This window comes from Centropristis striata, chromosome 19 (genome assembly GCF_030273125.1).
Source record: "Centropristis striata isolate RG_2023a ecotype Rhode Island chromosome 19, C.striata_1.0, whole genome shotgun sequence".
NCBI classification, from domain to species: Eukaryota; Metazoa; Chordata; class Actinopteri; order Perciformes; family Serranidae; genus Centropristis; species Centropristis striata.
This window is the reverse complement of record NC_081535.1, coordinates 9,003,561-9,024,381: the sequence shown is the minus strand read 5'-3', so window position 1 is coordinate 9,024,381 and position 20,821 is coordinate 9,003,561. Positions and strand designations below refer to the sequence as shown.

At 38.6% G+C, this 20,821-nt stretch overlaps 1 protein-coding gene across 1 annotated transcript; it reads left to right on the top strand.

Annotated features, from left to right (window-relative positions):
- Positions 1 to 1,574: 1,574 nt before the first annotated feature.
- slc26a1 (solute carrier family 26 member 1) lies at positions 1,575 to 15,194 on the top strand. The gene is made up of 8 exons (XM_059358440.1): positions 1,575 to 1,740; positions 9,801 to 10,266; positions 10,361 to 10,558; positions 11,172 to 11,418; positions 11,525 to 11,756; positions 12,137 to 12,320; positions 12,538 to 12,825; positions 12,937 to 15,194. The coding sequence occupies exons 2-8, from the start codon at positions 9,877 to 9,879 to the stop codon at positions 13,507 to 13,509; spliced, it is 2,112 nt and encodes a 703-aa protein (XP_059214423.1). The 5' UTR covers positions 1,575 to 1,740; positions 9,801 to 9,876; the 3' UTR covers positions 13,510 to 15,194.
- Positions 15,195 to 20,821: the final 5,627 nt, after the last annotated feature.

The window sequence follows — 20,821 nt, the reverse complement described above, 5'->3', positions numbered from 1 at the left end:
GGTTAGACATATATACAGACACATATATAGGAGGGAATAAGTTTACATGCAGCACAAACAGATGGATGTGAATAATGTGAGTAAGGGTCAGTAATTTTTATAAACATTAGGTATTTTACTGAGCATTTCTGGCAGAAAGATGGTATATGAAGGATTGACTTAAAACAAGCCTGACCAATTGACAGAGGGAGCTATAGAACTTCTGTTACCAGCTAAAAAAAAGCAGACTGCAAGGCTCTATGACAAACAGTTTTTTGTTACTGCTCAAAACGGATACAGGCAAAAAACATGAGGCATCAGCAGGAAAAATGGAAAAACTACAGGATCCTGACACACAGTATGCCTAAAGTTATGTGTGCAAGCAAACATTTTTGTAAATATTAGAAGCCTAACGTTATTTCTGTAGCTTGAGTAATGATATGATATGTTTAAATCTAATTTTTCAGCTCGCTAGAGGGATTTATTAGCATTTCAGCCCTGGTGCCAGTTATTTTCTCCTCTGGTGGGAGCGATTTTTGCAGAATGACATGTTGCACTCGATTTTCTATTGGCATGACAATTTAATGAGTCTACCTTTGGGTCATCGGTGAACTTTTCACAAAATCTTGTCTGAAAAATGCTTGAAAAAAACAGACACACCTTCACACTTAAAGGAACACTCCACCGTTTTTTCATATTAAAACATGTTATTCGGTCAAGTAAGACGAGTTGATACAGACCTCTTGCGTCTCAATGCGTGCACTCAATCGCCCTGGCACGCGGCGCCACTTGGCTAGCACTTAGCTTAGCCCAGTTCATTCATTAGGATCCAAACAGATGGACAGTTAGAAGCAACCAAACTCCTCCACGTTTTCCCTATTTAAATACAGCTACACGAGTAGTTAAACGACCAAGTATGGCGACACAAAATAAAACGTGGCGCTTTTCGAAGCGGATAAAAAGGAGAACTATTCTACTACTCCTGAAAAATCTTCTCCCCTCAGGAGTGATGATATTACTGCGCCGAGTCGAAGTGCTCCCAAGTGCTATTCCGCCATACATTATAGTTCTCCTTTTTATCCGCTTTAGCGCTTTATAGCCCGGAAAACGTGGAGGAGTTTGGTCGCTTCTAACTGTCCATCTGTTTGGATCCTAATGAATGAACTGGGCTAAGCTAAGTGCTAGCCAAGTGGCGCCGCACGCCAGGGCGATTGAGTGCACGCATTGAGACGCAAGAGGTCTGTATCAACTCGTCTTACTTGACCGAATAACATGTTTTAATATGAAAAAACGGTGGAGTGTTCCTTTAAGACTTTAAATGAATGCGAGACAGTGAAGTTTGGCTCCACTGGGTTTATGCTGTTACATAAATGAGTAATAAGAGTTGTAATTTTTCAGAATTACTTTAAAGGCATCATCAATTAAGGCAGCAGTGGTCTGAATACACACATACACACATCAGCAGGAGCTTAATCACCATGGTAACCATCATCCTATGCCAGTCAGACAGTCCCTCCCTCCCTCCGTCTCCTCTCCTCTCTCCCCTCCCCCACTGCTCGGCTCCAATCCGCAGACAGGAACGAGACGGGGGGGCTGCTGCTCCCATCATGCTTTGCAGAAGGAAGCAGGAAGAAGGCAGGATCAGTCAGTGAGCAGCAGAGTGGACGGCAGAAAAAACACAGACTGATGGTGGATGCAGAGGCACCAGTGAGGGAGGTATGGCTGATGCTGCCTCCTGTTTGCTCCTCTGCTCTTCTCTGGGTGAGTGCTCCCTCATTTGACCCGAAAACCAAACAGTGTTCAAAAATCATGCTGGATCAGAGATGAAGCTCGTAGACGGTGGAGCAGACGTGCAGACAGATGATGCTGCCGGTGGATTTAAAGGGACAGTGCAGTAATCCTCTCAGGTTGATGATCATGTTTTTGGGTCAACAAAGGTGACAGGCAGGCGGAAACTCCTAATATGTTATGGATTGTTTGGTTTGGTCAGCTTTTTGTCTGAGGGATTTCATACTTACTCTGCATGGATAATGTCATTTGTGATAATCATTCACAAAACACATGAAAAGGCAGCCCCCTGTGCCTTGATGTGACTCCAATGTTAACTGTGACTGACTGTATTAGAGGAAAATGAAGTAAATGTCCATGTCTTTACTCTGACAATGATGCTATTCAGTCCAGCATAATGCACACTGAGACACACCCACACTCTTGCACACGCACACACAGACCCACTTTGTCTCACAGTGAATTTTAGCCCTGATTATAAAGAAAATCAGAAACTCATACTGTGTTATAATTCAGATACTTCCATTAGTACACCCCCATGTAGAACAGAACTGTCCACTACTATCTTGTGTAGGGTGTGAATTTCAATAGGTTAGTATTGTCTTTAATCAAACATGAAGGTTGTGCAATTACAAGAAATAAATACTGCTGCATTTGACCGCTTCTTTTTCATCTTTTTCTTCAACCAAACAGAGATTTGCAACTAACATGTCCATGATTTTGACCGACAACATATCCATCTCTCTCATGAGGCTGTTGTTCTAAAACAGAATACAAATATTTTTGTATAGTGCAGTGTTCACCAGAGTGACCGAAACTATTGCAGCTTCCTCGGCTGCCAGATTCACAAGTTTTAATTTTTTTATTTTATTTAACCTTTATTTAACCAGGAAGTCCCATTGAGATTCAGAATCTCTTTTTCAAGAGAGACCTGGCCAAAATAGCAGCCAAAACTCAACAAAAGTAATAACATTTACAATAAAACAAGTGCAACATAACAGAATATTAAAACATAATGAGCCTTATTAAGAAAAACAAGCACATGTCTCTATCACCACAGTCTTGATGGTAGCTTTAAATTCATTGATTGATATCAGACTTTCTAGTTTAAGCTTTTTCTGTAGATTGTTGTATTCCCAGGGAGCTGAGTAAGAGAATGCTGTTTGGTAGCCGAGGAAGCCAAGATAGGGACCATCGAGAGTCAGAAGTTTCCAACGTCCCACACTACAATTGTCAGTGTGAATGCATTTTGAGACACAGAATCAGTCTAAATTTAAGTTGTTGTTTTTTCCCAGTTATTTCTTGTTTTTTTGTCTTGCCAGAATTTATCCTGTAGATAATAAATGCATAGTCCCCATTCACAGTGTTCCAGTAACTTTTAAACCAAGAAGTAATCACTGCTGCGCTGACAGCGGCACTCTCAGTCACCAGTTTAGGGAAGCTCCACTGCTGAAAACTGATAAGATTGTTTCAGCTTGAAGATTTGGTGATAAAGATCCATTTGTACATGTAATGAATACATTTAAACCAATATGCCCCCAACAAGGCCTAAAGCAAATGTTGATATCCACCAGCTTCAGACTTTGCACTAACCCCTACTTCCTCCCTACACGGACTTTGCTGCTCTTTATACTACTGGTGTCATTAAATTGGGTCCTGTTTACCATATTTTTTAGATGGGCTCATATGAATGGCACTCTGTTGTTGTATATACGATCTGGGAAGTGGAAAATATTTATAATTTCTGAGTTTACGAATTGTGATGGTGGCCTTGGATGTTTTTCAGTAAATGGTAAATGAATATTCAATTCAATTCAGTTTATTTACCAGACTCATGTCCAAAAGCCACATAAGACAGGACAGTTAAAAACAAACAAAACAAGATAAGCAAATAAACAATCCATCCATTCTCCATCCATTCCCGTCCGCTTATCCGGGGCCGGGTCGCGGGGGCAGCAGGCTAAGAAGGCCATTCCAGGCGCCCCTCTCCCCAGCCACAACGTCCAGTCCAGTCCTGGGGGACCCTGAGGCGTTCCCAGGCCAGGCCAGAGATAGAATCCCTCCACCTTCTGGGTTTTGGGTCTTCCTCCTACCAGTTGGACGTGCCCGGAACACCTCTAACGGGAGGTGCAAATAAACAAAAAAAATAAAATAAAATATAAGAATTAAAATACACACAGACATTTCAGCCAATGTACTCTCAGTCTGGATGTGTACCTGGAGAAGCTCACAAAGGGATTTGAAAGTACCACCATGATACTGTTGGTGGACTCATCCAGACGTTGCATAAACTTAAACATCGAATTTCTTAAAAGTGCTTTTATATTGTTATTTTTGTTGTAATGAGTTTTCCTTTGAATTTTTTCGATTTGGCTTCACCCATTACACATAAGCATTTTCTGCATCACACCTTCGCTAGCTTGCTAAATTGTTAGTCTCACTGGCTTCTACATGTATTGCCGTTGCCGAGCACAATGTAACTGTGTACCTTGAATCTTGCGTACACGACTTCCCATGTCATATTTAGAAGTTGGGGTGTGCCATATCTTATCGTTCCCAATTACTATACTATATTATATTGTAGACATGCGCACGCATTCACACTCTTATGCACACGCACTGAATATCCCAAGGTGCTGTACCTACCAGTCTGTATCAGTCCCGTCCCCACATCATCTCTCCGTGTGTGTCTGTGTGCGTGCACCAAACTAAATACTATCAACCTGTTAGGCCTGTCAGAGGTCCAAACGGTCCAAACACACTGTTGCATTATGCCGTTCATTAGCCACGAGCTAACATTAGCTAACAGTTAAAGTTGTGTTAATCACAAAAAGCTACTTCCTGTCGCTAAACAATGCAGCTTTCAAAATAAGAGCACAATGTGTTAAATCCACCACAGAATTTACAAGAAGACAAAATAAGATGCCTTAAATAAAACATATAAGAACCTTTATTCTCCTTTGCAATATTTCATTAAAATATGCAATAATCTAGATCAGTGTATATGATGGAATAGTGGCATTGAATCTGTGAGAGGCCACCAAATATGAGCTTTTATGAAAAAAATCTCCAGGGGGACATGCCCCCAGACCCTCCTAGCAGCTATTTTTCCACACAGTCTGGCTGCTCCATGTCCTAGTGGAAAGCCCTGTTGACTGTGAAAAATGTTATGTGAAGTGTTTGTTCACATTTAGCTCTCAAAGTGGACGAGATTGATGGATTGTACTTAAAAATGTACAAAATTTTCTCCTGGTGGAGTTTTTCCCTCAGACCCCTAGATGGTTATTTTTTATTATTTTCCTAATACTAAAAAGTTGAGAATATTATTTTTTATTTATTTTTATTTATACAGACTAAAAAATCATATTTTCTATATATTTTTGAGTATTTTGTAATATCATCAAGAATATCATTATCGCAAAAATACCGTAAGATATCATGATAATGTTTTAGCCCCTATTTAGAAGTCCCATTTGAAGTCTAACTTCTCCTCACCTAACTTCCTCCTTTGTTTTTAATAATAATAGTAATTGCTAGTTTTTGTATTGTAAGTTTTTATATACACATTAAATGTAGATTAGGATCATTACATTACAAAGTGTTGGTTTTGATTCAATCTGGCCAGTACAAAACATTCTTAGTTCCACATTTCAACACACCATTATCTAATCTTGTATTTATATTTATATTTCTTCTATATTGGTTGTTTCTGGGGCAGTTCACACAGAAAACGGAGGCATTTCTTTGCTTGTTGCACCTCAGGCACAGTTTATCTTGTTTGCTGTCTTCAACCCTGTTTACAAGATGTATTTAAACAGTATGACATGCTGACATATGAGTTTGCATTCATTTTCACTTTGCAAACTGTGATAGAGTAAGAAATTGACTCGTTTTAACCTCTTGCCCAGAGTTGTCTTCTCAAAACACACAAACACACACACACACACACACACACAAACACACAAATGCTTTTTGGTTGGTGCAAATGTTGACAAGCCCCACCCACTCCTGGCGCGACCAAGCCAATAGGGAATATGGTGAGGGTGAGCAAAGGGCTGCTCTTATCTCACTATTTATCCAGCAGAGATCACACTCATCTACTGGTGTCTGACATCAGAGACAGACAGACAGACAGACAGAGAGAGAGAAACAGAAAGAGTGGAAGACAGACAGACAGGATGAGAAGAAGTTAAGGTAGTCAACACAGAGCAGATTTAAATACGACACATCACAGACCTGTGGTCCAGTTTGTCCCTGTGGCAGTGACTCTGCAGGTGAGTATGTTATTACACATTACTGACAGGAACTGTGTGTCCAAGAAATGACCACTGATGCATTCAAAGTTGTTTTTATTAAAACTGGAAAGCATCAGAGAGTAGAAGAAGTTACTGTTGTGAACTCAGTTGTGAAAATATCACGTCTATATCACGTAGTGCAAATGCAGTTTATGCAATATTAAACCTGCAGTTGTTTTTATGACTAGTTTGAGTGTATCCATAATCAGTAATTGTCTGAGTTTTGTATTAACTACTGTTGGCTACTGATACAGTGTAACCTACAGTTCTGATGTTCCAATCAGGAGAATTTTCCATTTCAGTTTGACCTGGTTTTCTGATTATTTTTTTTTTATAAAGAAAAGATTTTTTTGCATTTTGGTAAGCACTTCTAAATTGGCGAGGTGTTGGTTGTTTTTTTTAATCTACCCTTCAAAGTAACAAATTTTGTAATTCTACTTGAGTCATAGTAGGGCCTTAATCTAGTTTATTTGGGTAAAGCACTTGCGAAAGGCATTTTAATCACTGTTTCCTGTTTGATTTCCCCCAATGGCAAATGTATCGAAAACTGCCCCATGGCTAGTGGCTTTGTAAGTTCAGTTAAGAAACATGAAGATTTACCTATTTTGAAAGTTTTGGGATCATGTTGATTTTTGTGTACATTTTATCTGAGTTTTTTCTGGTTGTCGAGTGGTGCAACTACCAGCTTTCATGGTTATGTCATGTCGTGCCTTTACCTCCACCGAGGAGGTTATGATTTCTGTGCGGTTTGACTGTTTACAGAAAAACTACTGGCCTGATTTTCATGAAACTTGGTAGACGGGTGTAGCATGGGCCAAGGACCTGTTATATCTTGAAGTGAAGCCAAATCAGGGGGTGGATACACAAATTAAGTTTTACCATCAGTAACATGATAGGGCACTTGTGCTGTACTCATGTGCAGTATCCACCTGGGAGAATGCATGTCTCATATATGCTCAAATTGAAACATTAACATCACATTTACATTTAGTCATTTAGCAGACGCTTTTATCCAAAGCGACTTACAGGGGGGGAAAGGGGAACAATCAAGGTATAGTGCAATAAGAGCCATTAGTGCAGCAATAAGTGCTAGTGACAATTCGTTAAGGGGTAGAATTGTCGTGCGGTGCTTGGAGAGAAGATGCTCACTGAAGAACTGGGTCTTCAGGAGTTTTTTAAAGGTACAAACACAGGGCATGCCTTGGTAGTTGGTTGAAGTACTCCTATTGTTGTGTTTTACAGTTGAAAGCTTAATAGGACAATAATCTCGGCCTCTGTTGAGAGATTTGGCTTGTTTATTGGTTTGGGTTTTTTTACAATATTTTTTCACTGCGCTCTCCAAGTGCCCTTCTAGTCTAGCTGACACTTGTGAAGAAGTTGTGATATTTGTCATTAAATTAGAATTTATTTATAGTTTCTGCCAACATAATCATACCTTAATATTTTCTGCATATGCCTTTAACAAAAAATAATTTATTATATTTCCATTGTTGTTGACTGCAGTAGATTGAAAAAGGTTGATACTGAAGACGTTAAATGACTGGATGTAAATGGAAAAAAGCCAAAAGATGAGGAGTCGTGTGGTTTCTGTTACAGGGAACTGTTTGAGCTATGCAGACTCGTTACAATCCTGGATAGAAAAGATTTCATCTATACATGAAAGGTGAAGGAAGGAAGCTTTCAGAACATTTCTAAACACTGGTGGGGTGCTTTTATATCACATGATTAAAGGCGGAGAACATTGATTAGAAACGCTTTACGGTATGAGTCAAATGTTAACAGCACTGTTTCAGATTGATGTTGAACTACATTTTATTATTTGGAACCAAAAGGTCCTCAGTGTGACTCCTGTCATGTTCAGCAGTTAATCAGGTGACTGTGTTGTTGTACTTAAAAGAAATCCTTGTTTAAGTTGCTTTTTTTTTATCTGCTAGTGGGAGTGCAAACAAATGCAAAGTAGCTCTTGTGTTCTTGGTCTATTTTGGATCAGTTTCTTCTACTTTATTTTTTGGACCTCAAAGCTGCACAGGCTCATTTTTTATCCCGTGTCTTTTATCTGTTGAAAAAGTCAGGTCGTTTTTTCTTAGACCCATACAACCACAGACGTCCTTGGTTTGTTAGAGACCATTCAAAGTGAGAATTATTGGCAAAACTTCCAAGAAACAGTGAGTAGAAAAATAAACAATGAATTAGACAAGACAGAAGTAAAAGCAAGATGAAACATAAATCAGATTAAAACAACTGCAAAGCAACAAATCTGATGCTAGTTACGTAAACCAATGTTCCTCTATTCTTATCCCCCATTATATCAGTCTGTGAGAGTTGCCAGCACTGTCTCAGGAAGTCTACATCATTGCACATACCAGTGTTGTGATGGAAGAGGCTGATAACACATCATTTAGAGTGTTTTATGATTTCTGTGACATGGCAATCTCCGCTGGGACGCAGCTGCTGCTAACCTTGTGAGGAGGGCCTTCTATAACCTCTCAATCACTAGCTTCCATCATGATGAAGTGTAAGCTAAATAGGCAGCGTCAGTAAATGGGTTTTGAATCCAACGACCAGTTTCATGGTATCATTTTCAGTCGGAACACAATAAAGCAGAATTTAGACCATCTCGTTATTCAGAAAATGTCACAAGTTAGCATTATTTTTACGTTTCTAGAGGTTTCTAGTTTCCTTAAGCAGCATCAACATTAATTTCATGGTTTTCTTGCTGACAAGATCTTTCCTCAGCTTGTCCACCAGCCTGGCATACTTTAATTACAAAACTTTTATTATAAAAGTATGCCCTGTCCTCACTCAACCCCAAGCCATAAGAATAAAGATAACCAGAATTATATATTTACAGTGTATATGACTTCAGTGGGGCCATAGGTTCGATCCTGTCTCTATGTGTCTGCTCTGTGATAGTCTAGTGGCCTGTCCAGGGTGTACCCCGGCTCTCACTCCAGCCCCCATGTGACCCAAATAAGGATTAGCTGTTAAGGATAATGAATGAATGATTGAATGAATGAATGAATGTCTACAGTGCACTTTTTCCTGGCTCACAATAGCACATCTTAGTCACTGACTAACCTGTGTCCTGAGAAAAGGAGCTCAGAAACACAAATACAGTGCAGACTGTTCTGTTGCATAACTAGTGAGTTTAGTTAAATAGAACAGTTGTCTTGTGTAAACTGTTTGATTTATACACTTGGTTGTTGTGGAAATAAGAAAATCATCCACAGTAAAACACTGTGAAAATGTTCAGTGGATTATGAATTCAAAGGGCTGATAAGCCAAAGAATAGCTGATCAACAATACTCCCAAAAATGTCTCATTGGACCAAAAGCCCATTAGTCTGATATTAACAGAGTCTGGAAAGTTGTAAGACAAACTAGAATTGAGGTCATAAACTCATTGGGAATATGTTTTCTGAGGTAATACACTTGTAGACTTCTATACAATCTGACTTCTTTTTGCAACCAGTGGTGTCGCCCCCTTCTGGCCATTAGAAAGAATGCAGTTATTTTAAGGTATTGGCTTCACTTTTTCATACCTGGAGGTTACCATTTGGCTACAAATATCACCATTACTACAAAATAAATCCCTCAGAATCAAAATATTTAACTTTAACGCAGCATGCTACATCCCAAAGTGACCTAACAGAAAGATACAGAATTTTAACAATGGACTGAAGTTACCTCCACTAACATTCACTGTTTTCATTTCTCTGTGTATCTCCCAATCTCCCAGGAGCAGAGCTGATCCTATTACCCATCTCCCCGCCTTCTGCCTCTCACCTTGCTGCCTCCTCTTCCTCTCTAAAACCATGGAGGAGGTCACCAAGGTCACACCACCTCTCCTGGAGCGTCGGGTGCGCCAGCGAGAGCCCACAGTTTCAGTCCTCAAATCCAAGCTGAAACAGGGAGTCAACTGCTCTGTGCCCAGAGTCCGATCCACCCTGACCGGGTTCTTTCCAGTAGTGCGCTGGCTGCCTAAATACAAGCTCCGAGAATACATCTGGGGCGATGTGATGTCCGGACTCATTGTTGGTATCATCTTGGTACCCCAGGCCATCGCCTACTGCCTGCTGGCAGGAGTGGAGCCCATCTATGGTTTATACACCTCATTTTACGCCAACATCATCTACTTCCTCATGGGGACATCCAGACATGTCTCTGTGGGGATCTTTAGCCTCATGAGCCTCATGGTTGGACAGGTAATGGATCACAAGTGGCAATGACCATAATGTCATTTTTATTATTTCTCTGGTTTTATTTAATTGATTAATCAAGATTTTTACTTACCCGCAGGTGGTGGATAAGCACATGTTTATGGCAGGTTTTGACCTCAATGAGGACCCTAGCCCTGATGTGTTTAATGCCACACTGGGCAGTAACCTCACAGCTGGTAGTCTTCACAGTGTGGAGCTCATGGGTCAGCAGTGTGGGAAGGAGTGTTACGCCATCAGCATTGCTGCGGCCCTGACATTCCTGGCTGGCATCTATCAGGTAAAGGATGCAGGGGCAATTTTTGACCATTATTAGAACATATGGAATAGATTTTTTAAGCCCTTATTTTGTTAGTGTCTAGCAATAGCTACAGGTTGAAATACTAAAGCTTCACATCATCAGGACAATGGTGATGTCATGGTAATGTTCCCAGAGTTACATGAGCTATAATGGTAAAAGCTGATTGTCCCTTACAATACCCATACTACTGAACCATTTATTATGGCTGAATTCCTCGTATGTCAAATGTGGCATGCCAAAAACACCAGGATGTTCTTCTGCCTCCTGTTGCATTTTGCAGCCGGCAAGCTAACAAGCTTTTCTGGCTATACTGACCCACAACCCTCCATGCAACAAGATCAAAGTTCAAGACACCATGTAATGACACACTAGTATGACCCAACTGTAGGTATTCTATAGCCAATAGTTCTTAAGAAATGTAACTCCAAACCAAAAATGTCAACCTCATTATGGCAGGAGAGAAGAAGTTTAGTGACTGTTTTTACCAATCCATCATGTAAATATTGAGATATTAAGGGACACCCGTTTTTATCCCTTTCATCTTTTATTCTAACCCTTCCTGTCCTGCTCTACCTCTCCATCGTCTCACCAGGTCATGATGGCTGTGTTTCGGCTCGGCTTTGTGTCTGTATACCTCTCGGCTCCCATGCTCGATGGTTTTGCCACAGGGGCCTCTTTCACCATCCTCACCGTGCAGGCTAAATACCTGTTGGGTCTAAAGATCCCCCGTCACCAGGGCTACGGCACTGTTGTGGTCACCTGGTTCAACATCTTTGCCAACATTCATAAGACCAACCTGTGTGACGTCATCACTAGTGCCATTTGTATCTCCATATTAGGTAAAGACCTCGATCTTTCATGATTCCAATTGGATTCTTAGTAACTGCCTCAAACCTTTAATTCATGCTGTACATAGAATATCGCAATGTTTTCTTCCAATTATAGTTGCAGGTAAAGAGATTCAGGAGCGTTACAAGGATCGTCTAAAGATCCCTCTGCCGACTGAGCTGGTGGTTGTGGCAGGAGCTACGCTGGCCAGCCATTTTGGGCAGCTCAAAAGCAATTATGACTCCAGTGTTTCCGGTCACATCCCAACTGGGTTCATTCCCCCCCAGGTGCCCAGCTTCAGTCTGATGCCACAGTTGGCACTGGATACCATTCCTCTGGCTGTCATTAGGTAATGTACAACACCTTTAACAACATGTTTGCTTAGCATTGACCCATATCTCTTATCTGGGTTGTTTCAGATGTAATTTAGTAGCAAGATTATCCCCTGACAAGTTCATGACCTCATTATCTCATTACAACTTCTCTCCAACATACACACAACAAACTATGGACATTTCCCCTATCGTTAACATTCTGAATGAAAGGAAAGAAGCTTATTTGAATGATGGTGACCAGTCGTCAATTAACATTTAAATACATCTTTAAACAGGTTAAAAATATATCCTTTCTAGACAACAATTGAGTCTTCAAAAATAAGATTCAAGTTGGACACCATAATGGTTAATTCACAGCCTCAGTTGGAAAACAATCTTTCATTTTGTCTTGTAGTTTTGCCTTCACGGTGTCGCTGTCCGAGATGTTTGCCAAGAAAAATGGCTACACGGTTCGTCCCAACCAGGAGATGCTGGCCATCGGCTTCTGTAACATCATTCCCTCCTTCTTCCACTGTTTCACAACCAGTGCAGCTTTGGCAAAAACCATGGTGAAGGACTCAACGGGCTGCCAGACACAGGTGAACTTTATTTGTTTGAAAATGGTTTGGTATTCGTAGAGTTAATGGCAATTTCTTGCTTTTCTTGTGTGAGGAAGAAGTCCTGTGGCCATCTGAAGAACCCCGGCAATTCAGAGGAGTAAAACATACCATCCTGTATCTGTTAACTCTGTGGAAGATGACAACTATAAGATCTCCTTGTTTCTTCCTCTATCTCTGTTTTGGGCTCCTCCACCAGATCTCCAGTCTGATCAGCGCCGTCGTCGTCCTTCTGGTCCTCCTCTTCTTTGCGCCTTTCTTTTACTCCCTCCAGAAGTGTGTTCTTGCCTGTATCATCATTGTAAGCCTTCGGGGGGCCCTGAGGAAGTTCAAGGATGTCCCAGCTAAGTGGCGTGCCAGCCGGAGCGATGCCATTGTTTGGCTGGTCGCCATGTCAGCAACAGCCCTGATTAGTGTTGAGGTGGGCCTTCTGGTCGGAATAGTTTTTTCCATGTCTTGCGTCATCTTTAAGACTCAGAACCCAAAGGTGAGTAACAGACTTGATGCTGATAATTTTTTTTAGAGCTACTAAAACAATGATTCCAACATGTGAAAAGAAAAATATTGGTCTTTAGTAATGTCTGATGTCTGACCTCAGGTCTCTCTCCTGGGCCGGGCCAATGACACCGATCTTTACGAGGACATGGACGAGTACAAGAACCTTGTGCCACCACCTCGGGTTCAGATCTTCCGCTTCCAGTCTCCTCTGTACTACGCTAACAAGGACTCATTTCTCAGATCCTTATACAAGGCCGTTGGTGTTGAACCATTCTTGGAGCTGACTAAGAGGAAAAAGGCAGAGAAGAAAGCCAAAGAGTTCTCCTCAAAGCCAATGAATGGGGATAAAAATGGAGAGGTCGTTATTGGACTTGTACAAAGAGAACTGGATTTCCACACAATAGTTTTAGACTGCTCCGCCATCCCATTCATAGACTCAACAGGCATGGCCACATTTAAAGGGCTGGTCAAGGAATACAAAGAGATTGGGGTGAGCGTGCTCTTTGCCAATTGTAACACTTCAGTGATCGATACCCTGCAGAAAGCACAATTCTTTGGGAAGAACGACAAAGACATGAGCAGCCTGCTGTATTATACAGTTCATGCTGCAGTTCTTCATGCAAATAGTACATCTACAGTGGCAGAAAGCAGGTCAGAAGACTCTGCAGTGTAGAACAGCTGGAGGTAAAAGGAATTTTTCATTTTTTTAGGAAGCTTTGTCTGAGAAAACATGGAGATACCAAGAGGATCCAATTAGGAGGAGTATCCTATCAAGTACTATTAGATGCTTTGCATATTGGTCTGCCCAGTGAGGATTCTTTCCAAGACTAAAAAAGCAATTCCATTGCTGGAAAGAGGGTAATTTCATAAAACTAGGCCATATGCATAGAAAGGTGCCATTTCTGGTTCCCCATGAGGGAAGAAAACTGAGAAAAAGGGTGTCATATTTCCTATTGCGAAAGGATAAATCCTACAACAACCAGGGTCCAATGCACACAGTGCCTTCCAAGACCCCTCTCAGGCCACTCTCTTTTTAAGTACTTGGTTAGCTTTAGGCACCAAAACTACTTGGTTAAGGTTAGGATCGGGAAAAGATAAGGGTTTGGGGTAAAATAAGTACTTTTGTACCTAACTCCTCAACACAGTTACGCAGGTGATGTTAAACATGATGCATTTATGTCAAGAATTACATCACAAGTTAATTTAAAACAACAACGTTGACTGTTCCAAAAGGGACACAAACAGGGTCAAAGTCCTGTGTTTGATCCACCTTTTACGGACTTTCTACACCTTTATACTATGTTGCTTCACTTCCTTCTTTGCTGCTGTCATAATTAGGTTACCGACTAATAACAAACCTCAATATGGATTATAATAAACTGACTCCAGGCTCACAATTACGTGGATTATCTACAAATTTGAGTGCACTTATTTTCGTAGGTACAACTACAAGCAGTGAATGAGAATTCTGTTACTCTATCAAACGCAATGCTTATTGCAATTAAAGCTGTTTTAAATTTTTTATATGACTCCAAGCCTTTGGCCAAAGTCCCTAATGGCTCCAATCCAGGTGTCCAGAGTTCAGACATGGAGATTAAACTCCTGTCAGCGGTATTTCCTGAGATGACTATTACATTGGACCTCAGAATCATTTCTACAAGGCCTGTTAAACTCGTCCTGACTACAAAAAAAAGCACTTGTTAATCACGGTAATGCTTTATATGACTCACAAGGACTGAAACCAGGTCTCATTATAACATACTTGTACTCTTGCCCTTTTCCCTGGTCACCCAACAAGGAAAGCTGTATCTGTTCTAGATCTGTTCTCGTAAAAATAAAGGTGCTTCTGAACTGTATAATTAAACTGAAGGCAGCAGGTGATGCCACATATTTTAACACAATGTTTCGCTGCCTCTTGTCTAATCAAATGTTTTGTGACTTGTGACTAAGTTGTCCCATAATTAAAACCAAGTTTTTACTTTTTTTTCATCCTGTTGCTGCCACATGCACAACTATATAACAAAAATAACATTGTGTAACTTATGTATGTACTTCAAAAATGATCTATTTTTACTGTTGCTATTCCATCATGGTGTTGATGAACTGCCGTTGTAATTAAATGGAGACATTGTTTGTAAATTTAGATTCTCATTTTGTATTTTCATATACTTATTTTGTCATCAAACTTTTTTTCCATGTATTAATTTAGCTTGAAACATGATAGTGATAACATAATGTTTAGGGGAAGTCTATTTGACTTTCATTTTTCACAGTGTTGACATTCAACACCAATATACAGTACAAACACTGCCTTAATGTTCAATACTTGAATTAAACTGACTGAAAGTTTTTAGTGAAGAGCTTGTGTCTGAATTATTTCCATTACTAACAATTAACCATATGACTGTATGTAAGTCTGTAGTAAGGAACCAACATAAAATGAATAAGTATTTCTGCAGTTTCCCTCAGCTCTATGGAGTATTTTGGTGTCTATCAGCTTATTGTTTTGGTTTAACCCTCTGAAATCTTCGGCTATTATGTCCGTTAAAATCTGTTAAAAAATCTTCACCATGCCATGTTAGTATCAGTTTTTTCAGCACAACCTCACCTATATGTCCTGATAATTGATTTTAAACTTTGACTTACTTGATCAAAATTTTGACCCAAAAGAAACGAAGGAAAACATAAAATCTGAAAATTATGTTTCACACACAGAAATGTACCTGTTGCATATACGAGTATGAATACAGGTTACAATTATAACATATAACAGGCAAAATGAGTATAATATCTAGTTCTATATTTTTATGCTAAATATATTTGACATTATCTCCGGTTTTACTTGGCCAAATATCATAAAAAAAAATCTGGCATGGAATTTTAAGCCAGAACTTTAGAGGGAAGCTGATGGCAAGACTCAATGTTGCTTCATTTTTATGTTTTCAAGTCATGAAGAAGTAATGTGCAGGTGCTTTCGTTGACTCCAGAGGGTTAATAATTAATTCATGGTGGCTGTGACATTAGCAATGGACTGCACCTTTAAAAAATTCTTGCCAACAAAAAAAATGCTAGAAAATGCAAAAAATGTCAACAGTAAATGGAGAGTTGCACTTTTTCATCTAAATGTACATCTAAATCTTCAAAAAGTCTCCCAAATTAATGTTGACTGTTACCCACTGTGCTGCTGTGTCAGGCTCCACCAAACTATCCATTCGTCTCTGAGTTAATATACTCATGGCTGTTATTTGCTAATTATTATACTTTGAAACACTTACTGAATGTCTCGTTATGGTGAAATCACTCTGACTACCTCAGCATTTCATGTGACTGCGCCTCTGGAAAACAGAAAGACAAACACGCTTACACAGTCCATTTAGCATAGTTACACATTCTGGTACATCTTTTAGTTATTAACTGTAAACACACTGAGTCAGCTGTCTATCTGCACCAAGACGTCAATGATTGAATAAGTTTAAATATATGAATATTTTCGGAGAAGTTTTTGAAAATTTTAACTTACTTTAGACATTCAGTATATCTGGAACTCAATCAAATTTAAACCTCATTATTGTCATAAAGTTTTATACAAGCATAAACTCTAAAACACCAGAACATCTGTGTCACACATATGAAGTTAAAAAAGTATCCTTAATGGAATAGTTTTCTGGGGAAGACACTTTCTGGTGGACAGTTAAAAGATACAGTACAGGTGCATCTCAATAAATTAGAATATCATAGAAAAGTTTATTTATGTCAGTAATTCAATTCAAAAAGTGGAAATAACACATTATATAAATCAGGGATGGGCAACTTAAATGCTGGAGGGGGCCACATTTTTTTATGGACACTACCACAGGGCCACATATAGGACCGTGCACTTAACCAGATATGATGAAACTGCAATTTTAAATATGTTTACAGTGCAGTAACTTGTGCATGTATAACAGTATAAATAGGAATAAAAAAGGTTTGACGCAAATAAAAAAATAACAGCCAACATTAATTGCAAGAAGTAATTTTGTGCATTTTTACACGGGCTGTATGCGGCCCCCAGGCTTCCACTTGCCCATACCTGATATAGATCTATTACACACAGAATGAAACATTTCATGTTTTAATTTATTTAATTTCTTGTAATTATAATGATTATGGCTTACATTTAATTAAGACGTAAAATTCAGTGTCTCAAAAACATCTTAATATTACAAAAGACCATTTTAAAAAGTATGTTTAATATGGAATGTTGGCCTCTGAAAAGTATGTCCATCTATATGACTCAATACTTGGTTGGGGCCATTTCCTTCAACTGCAGGAAATTGATTTTTCCATAATATTCTAATGTATTGAGATGCACCTGTACGTGTCCATCAGATGTAAGAGTTAAGATTTATGATGGGGCGAGCACTATCTTCCTGACCCCTGACTTCCTTGTTTTTTCTATTCATTTAACAAAGAAGATTACAAAGAACCAGATGGTGCATTTTGTTACCTTGGGATGAGCATGGCTAACCGTTTCCCCCATTTCCAGTCTTTATGTTACGATAAGCTAAGGCAAACTAACTGGCTGTTGCCTCCAACTACAAATTCAACAGACAAACATGTGAATGGTATTGATCTTCTCATCTAACGATCGAGAAGAATAAACTAATTTCTCCCATTGGGGGACGACTCCTATTACAAAATAAAGTTTGTTCTATGTGAAAGTCAGTTATGACTGAACTGTATTTTCCGTATGATTTCCCATCATTACTGTATCAGACACCATTTGCACAAATATTCATTACCACATGAGGTGATTTAGGGATGGTATATAATTTTCTGCTATAACTATCAGTCATTGTGATGATACAGCATTACCATCAGACCAAAATTCAATCTCAAAATTACTGTTCGATTTGTTTATTAAATAAATCTGAAGCAAGTGAGAAGGTGAGGTTCCACAGGGGAGGATTTACAGGATACTTACGGACACTGAGCATGTGATTTGACCTGCTGAGTCATCAGAAGATCCTTGTGCTTAACAAGCATGTAATTTTCAATTTGCTAACTGAAGTGAGTCACTTGACACTGGCTGAACTGAGAGCACCCATGTGTGAAACACACTCCTAGAAATGTAATCTCCATAGGAGACAATGGATGGTCAAACAGGCAAATAGACTGACTGGCGACTTTATTAGGTAAACCTGTTCAGCTGCTCTTTAAAGCAAATATCTATCAGCCAATCAGATAGCAGCAACTCAATGCATTTAGGCGTGGAGATATGGTGAAGATGAGCTGCTGAAGTTCAAGGTGAGCATCAGAATGGGGAAGAAAGGGGATTTAAGTGACCTTGAACCACACTGGCCACTTTATTAGGTACATACTTCGCTTAATAAAGTGGTCAGTGAGTGTACAGTCATGAAAAAAAATATTAGAAAACCCTTGTTTTCTTCAGTTTCTTGTTCATTTGAATGCCTGGTACTAAAACTAAAAGGTACATTTGTTTTATGTACCATCTTGTTTTATGTATCATCTAATTTAAGTGCTGGTTTTCTTGATAATAATCAAAATTATTATCAAGAAAACCAATGTCTATGTCTAGATATCAGCTCTTAAATTAAACTCTTATGAGCTATTTTTGTTATTTTCATTATATTTGTCCAAACAAATGTACCTTTAGTTGTACCAGGCAATAAAATTAACAAGACATTGAAGAAAAAAAGGGTGGTCTAATAATTTTTTTTCATGACTGTATGTTTCTTTGAACACTTTGTTGTGAATAGGCAACTTTTGTATCAATGCTGCCCTCTATTGTTCAGTAATGTGAACAGCAGGAATAAGCACATGGCACTTCTTAAAATCAATGGTAATAAAATATTAGGCATTAGAATAAAGACATTTAAATCAATTAAAGTGATTTGGAGTGATTGGAAACAAAGAGTCATTAGCAAGTTATTTCCCAGCATTCTTTATTCATTCAAAATGTTTAAAAATATAATTTGACATAGGCACTGAAATAAATATTATACATCTCATTAATCAGCGCCAGTGCTTGATCATACAAATTATATTCAAGGAAAACACAAACACAGGATAAAACAACCATGAGATCATTCCAAAAAAAAGATCAAGCAGTTTATGATAATTAGATGAACCTATTTAAAAGATAAAAACACACTCAAAAAAGGCAAAATTAAGTCACGCATGTCAGCACCTGCAGCAGTAAGTGCTCCCATCAAAAAATTCACAAGTTTTTTAAAAATATTAAATTGTAATACATAAAAAGGACAAACCATACTGGCCTTGTGGTGTAACAGCAAAGATGATATCGGTCTGAGTTTGATCTTTTCTTTTGTTCTGGTTTTTGTTTGATTCTTGACTCAAAACAGATTGTAACAGTAAGTGTGGATACAGTACGAATACTCAAAGAAAATAAGGCAAATGAAATACAAATATGATTGGATTTTTGTTCAAAAAGTAACACTAAACATAACACTTAACATCAAAATACATCCCAAAGTGTACTGTGGAAAAAGGTGCTTCCTGTTGCATTATTTAAACAACAGAATCAGTTGGGCAATAATGATTTTTCACACACCCGGCCTTTGTGATAAACGGCTGCAGACGTGACATCTGACAATCACTTCGGCCGCTAACTGATGGCCGACAGCCTTGTCAGCCTGGACGGCTCGTCCAATCAGTGAGAGCTTACTGCTCACTGGATCGTGAACAAAAATGTGCTTTTGTTATCTGTAATGTCCAACTCAAGCTGCTGTTAAAGGGTCATTCCTCGGGCTCGACTGATTAATGGCCTGTTTGATTATCAGCTGCGATACTCAGCATTTTTACCATTACAGGAATTATTTTGTTTTTAATTTGACTGATGGTATTTATATTTTATATTGTATGTACTTGTTTTGTTTTTATTTGATGTTTTTGTTTTTGTATAGTTCTTAATTGTGATTGTATTGTATGTTGTATGTGTTACGGACTCCATGAAGACTAGCTGATTGCTATGGCATCAGCTAATGGGGATCCTTAATACAATGAAAATGAGAATGAAATGGTAAAATATGTGAATTTTAATTAATTTGCTTTGCACTCGACCAACACCAGAGAAGACAGTCTGCAGTATATGAAAAGAAGGTGTCATCATGTGAAAAGCAAAGCCTCTTTTTTATTTTTAAGATGAAAAGCTCTCTTTTGCAGCATTTATTTAAACATTTAATTACAAATTTAAACATATTTGTAATCCTGAATTTTGATATCAATCTTTATTTCTACTGCAAAAGTATATTGGTTCCATTGGTGTCTTTAAATTGTTATACATTTGCATCACACGTTTGTTCATTTTAATGTTTTATATCTGTAATAACCTACTTCATGTTATCTTACCTTATACTGTATGCTTTGATATTTGTTTTTTTTTGGCATGTATGACATCATATCTGCCTATTTTCTTTTGTTTGTTTTGTTCTTCACTTACTGAAGCACATTGAGTCTACGCCTATTGTATTTAATGTGCTATATAAATAAACTTGACTTGACTTGTTTACTAATAACTGGTATTGTATCGAAAAAATCTTCAATCACACAATCAGTCGACCCCGAGTAATTAACCCAAATTACAAGAAACATTTTTCTCCTTCCAGCCATGCAGATCTGCTTGGTTTCACTGGCTCAGTTTACAAACCAAACATACAGTAGTCCTAAAAAGAACCTGTTACAATAGGTTCTTTTAATGTCATTTTCAATGCTGTCAGCTCCAGAAACAACATTACATTCACCTCCATTGTATTGAAGTTGTCGCATAAATCTCACAGCACATAAAACAAAAACAATGAGCATACCAGCGAAGGTAGGCAAAAATATTTTTTTGTTAAAACACAGTATAATTGGTTTGGCAGTTCAGTATTTATCTACTGTCCAGAATTGTATTCGGTCACATCAAATCAAAGTAAATATTTCCTTTAAATAATTGTGTTACACTTGTTTTTCTGCAAGTG

Bases quoted from the DNA above. Each gene is read 5' to 3' on its own strand.
- slc26a1 (XM_059358440.1), top strand. From the start codon at position 9,877: ATGGAGGAGGTCACCAAGGTCACACCACCTCTCCTGGAGCGTCGGGTG. The intron at 11,419-11,524 runs GTAAAGACCTCG...TTCCAATTATAG, and splicing joins CATTTGTATCTCCATATTAG to TTGCAGGTAAAGAGATTCAG. The intron at 12,826-12,936 runs GTGAGTAACAGA...GTCTGACCTCAG, and splicing joins TTAAGACTCAGAACCCAAAG to GTCTCTCTCCTGGGCCGGGC.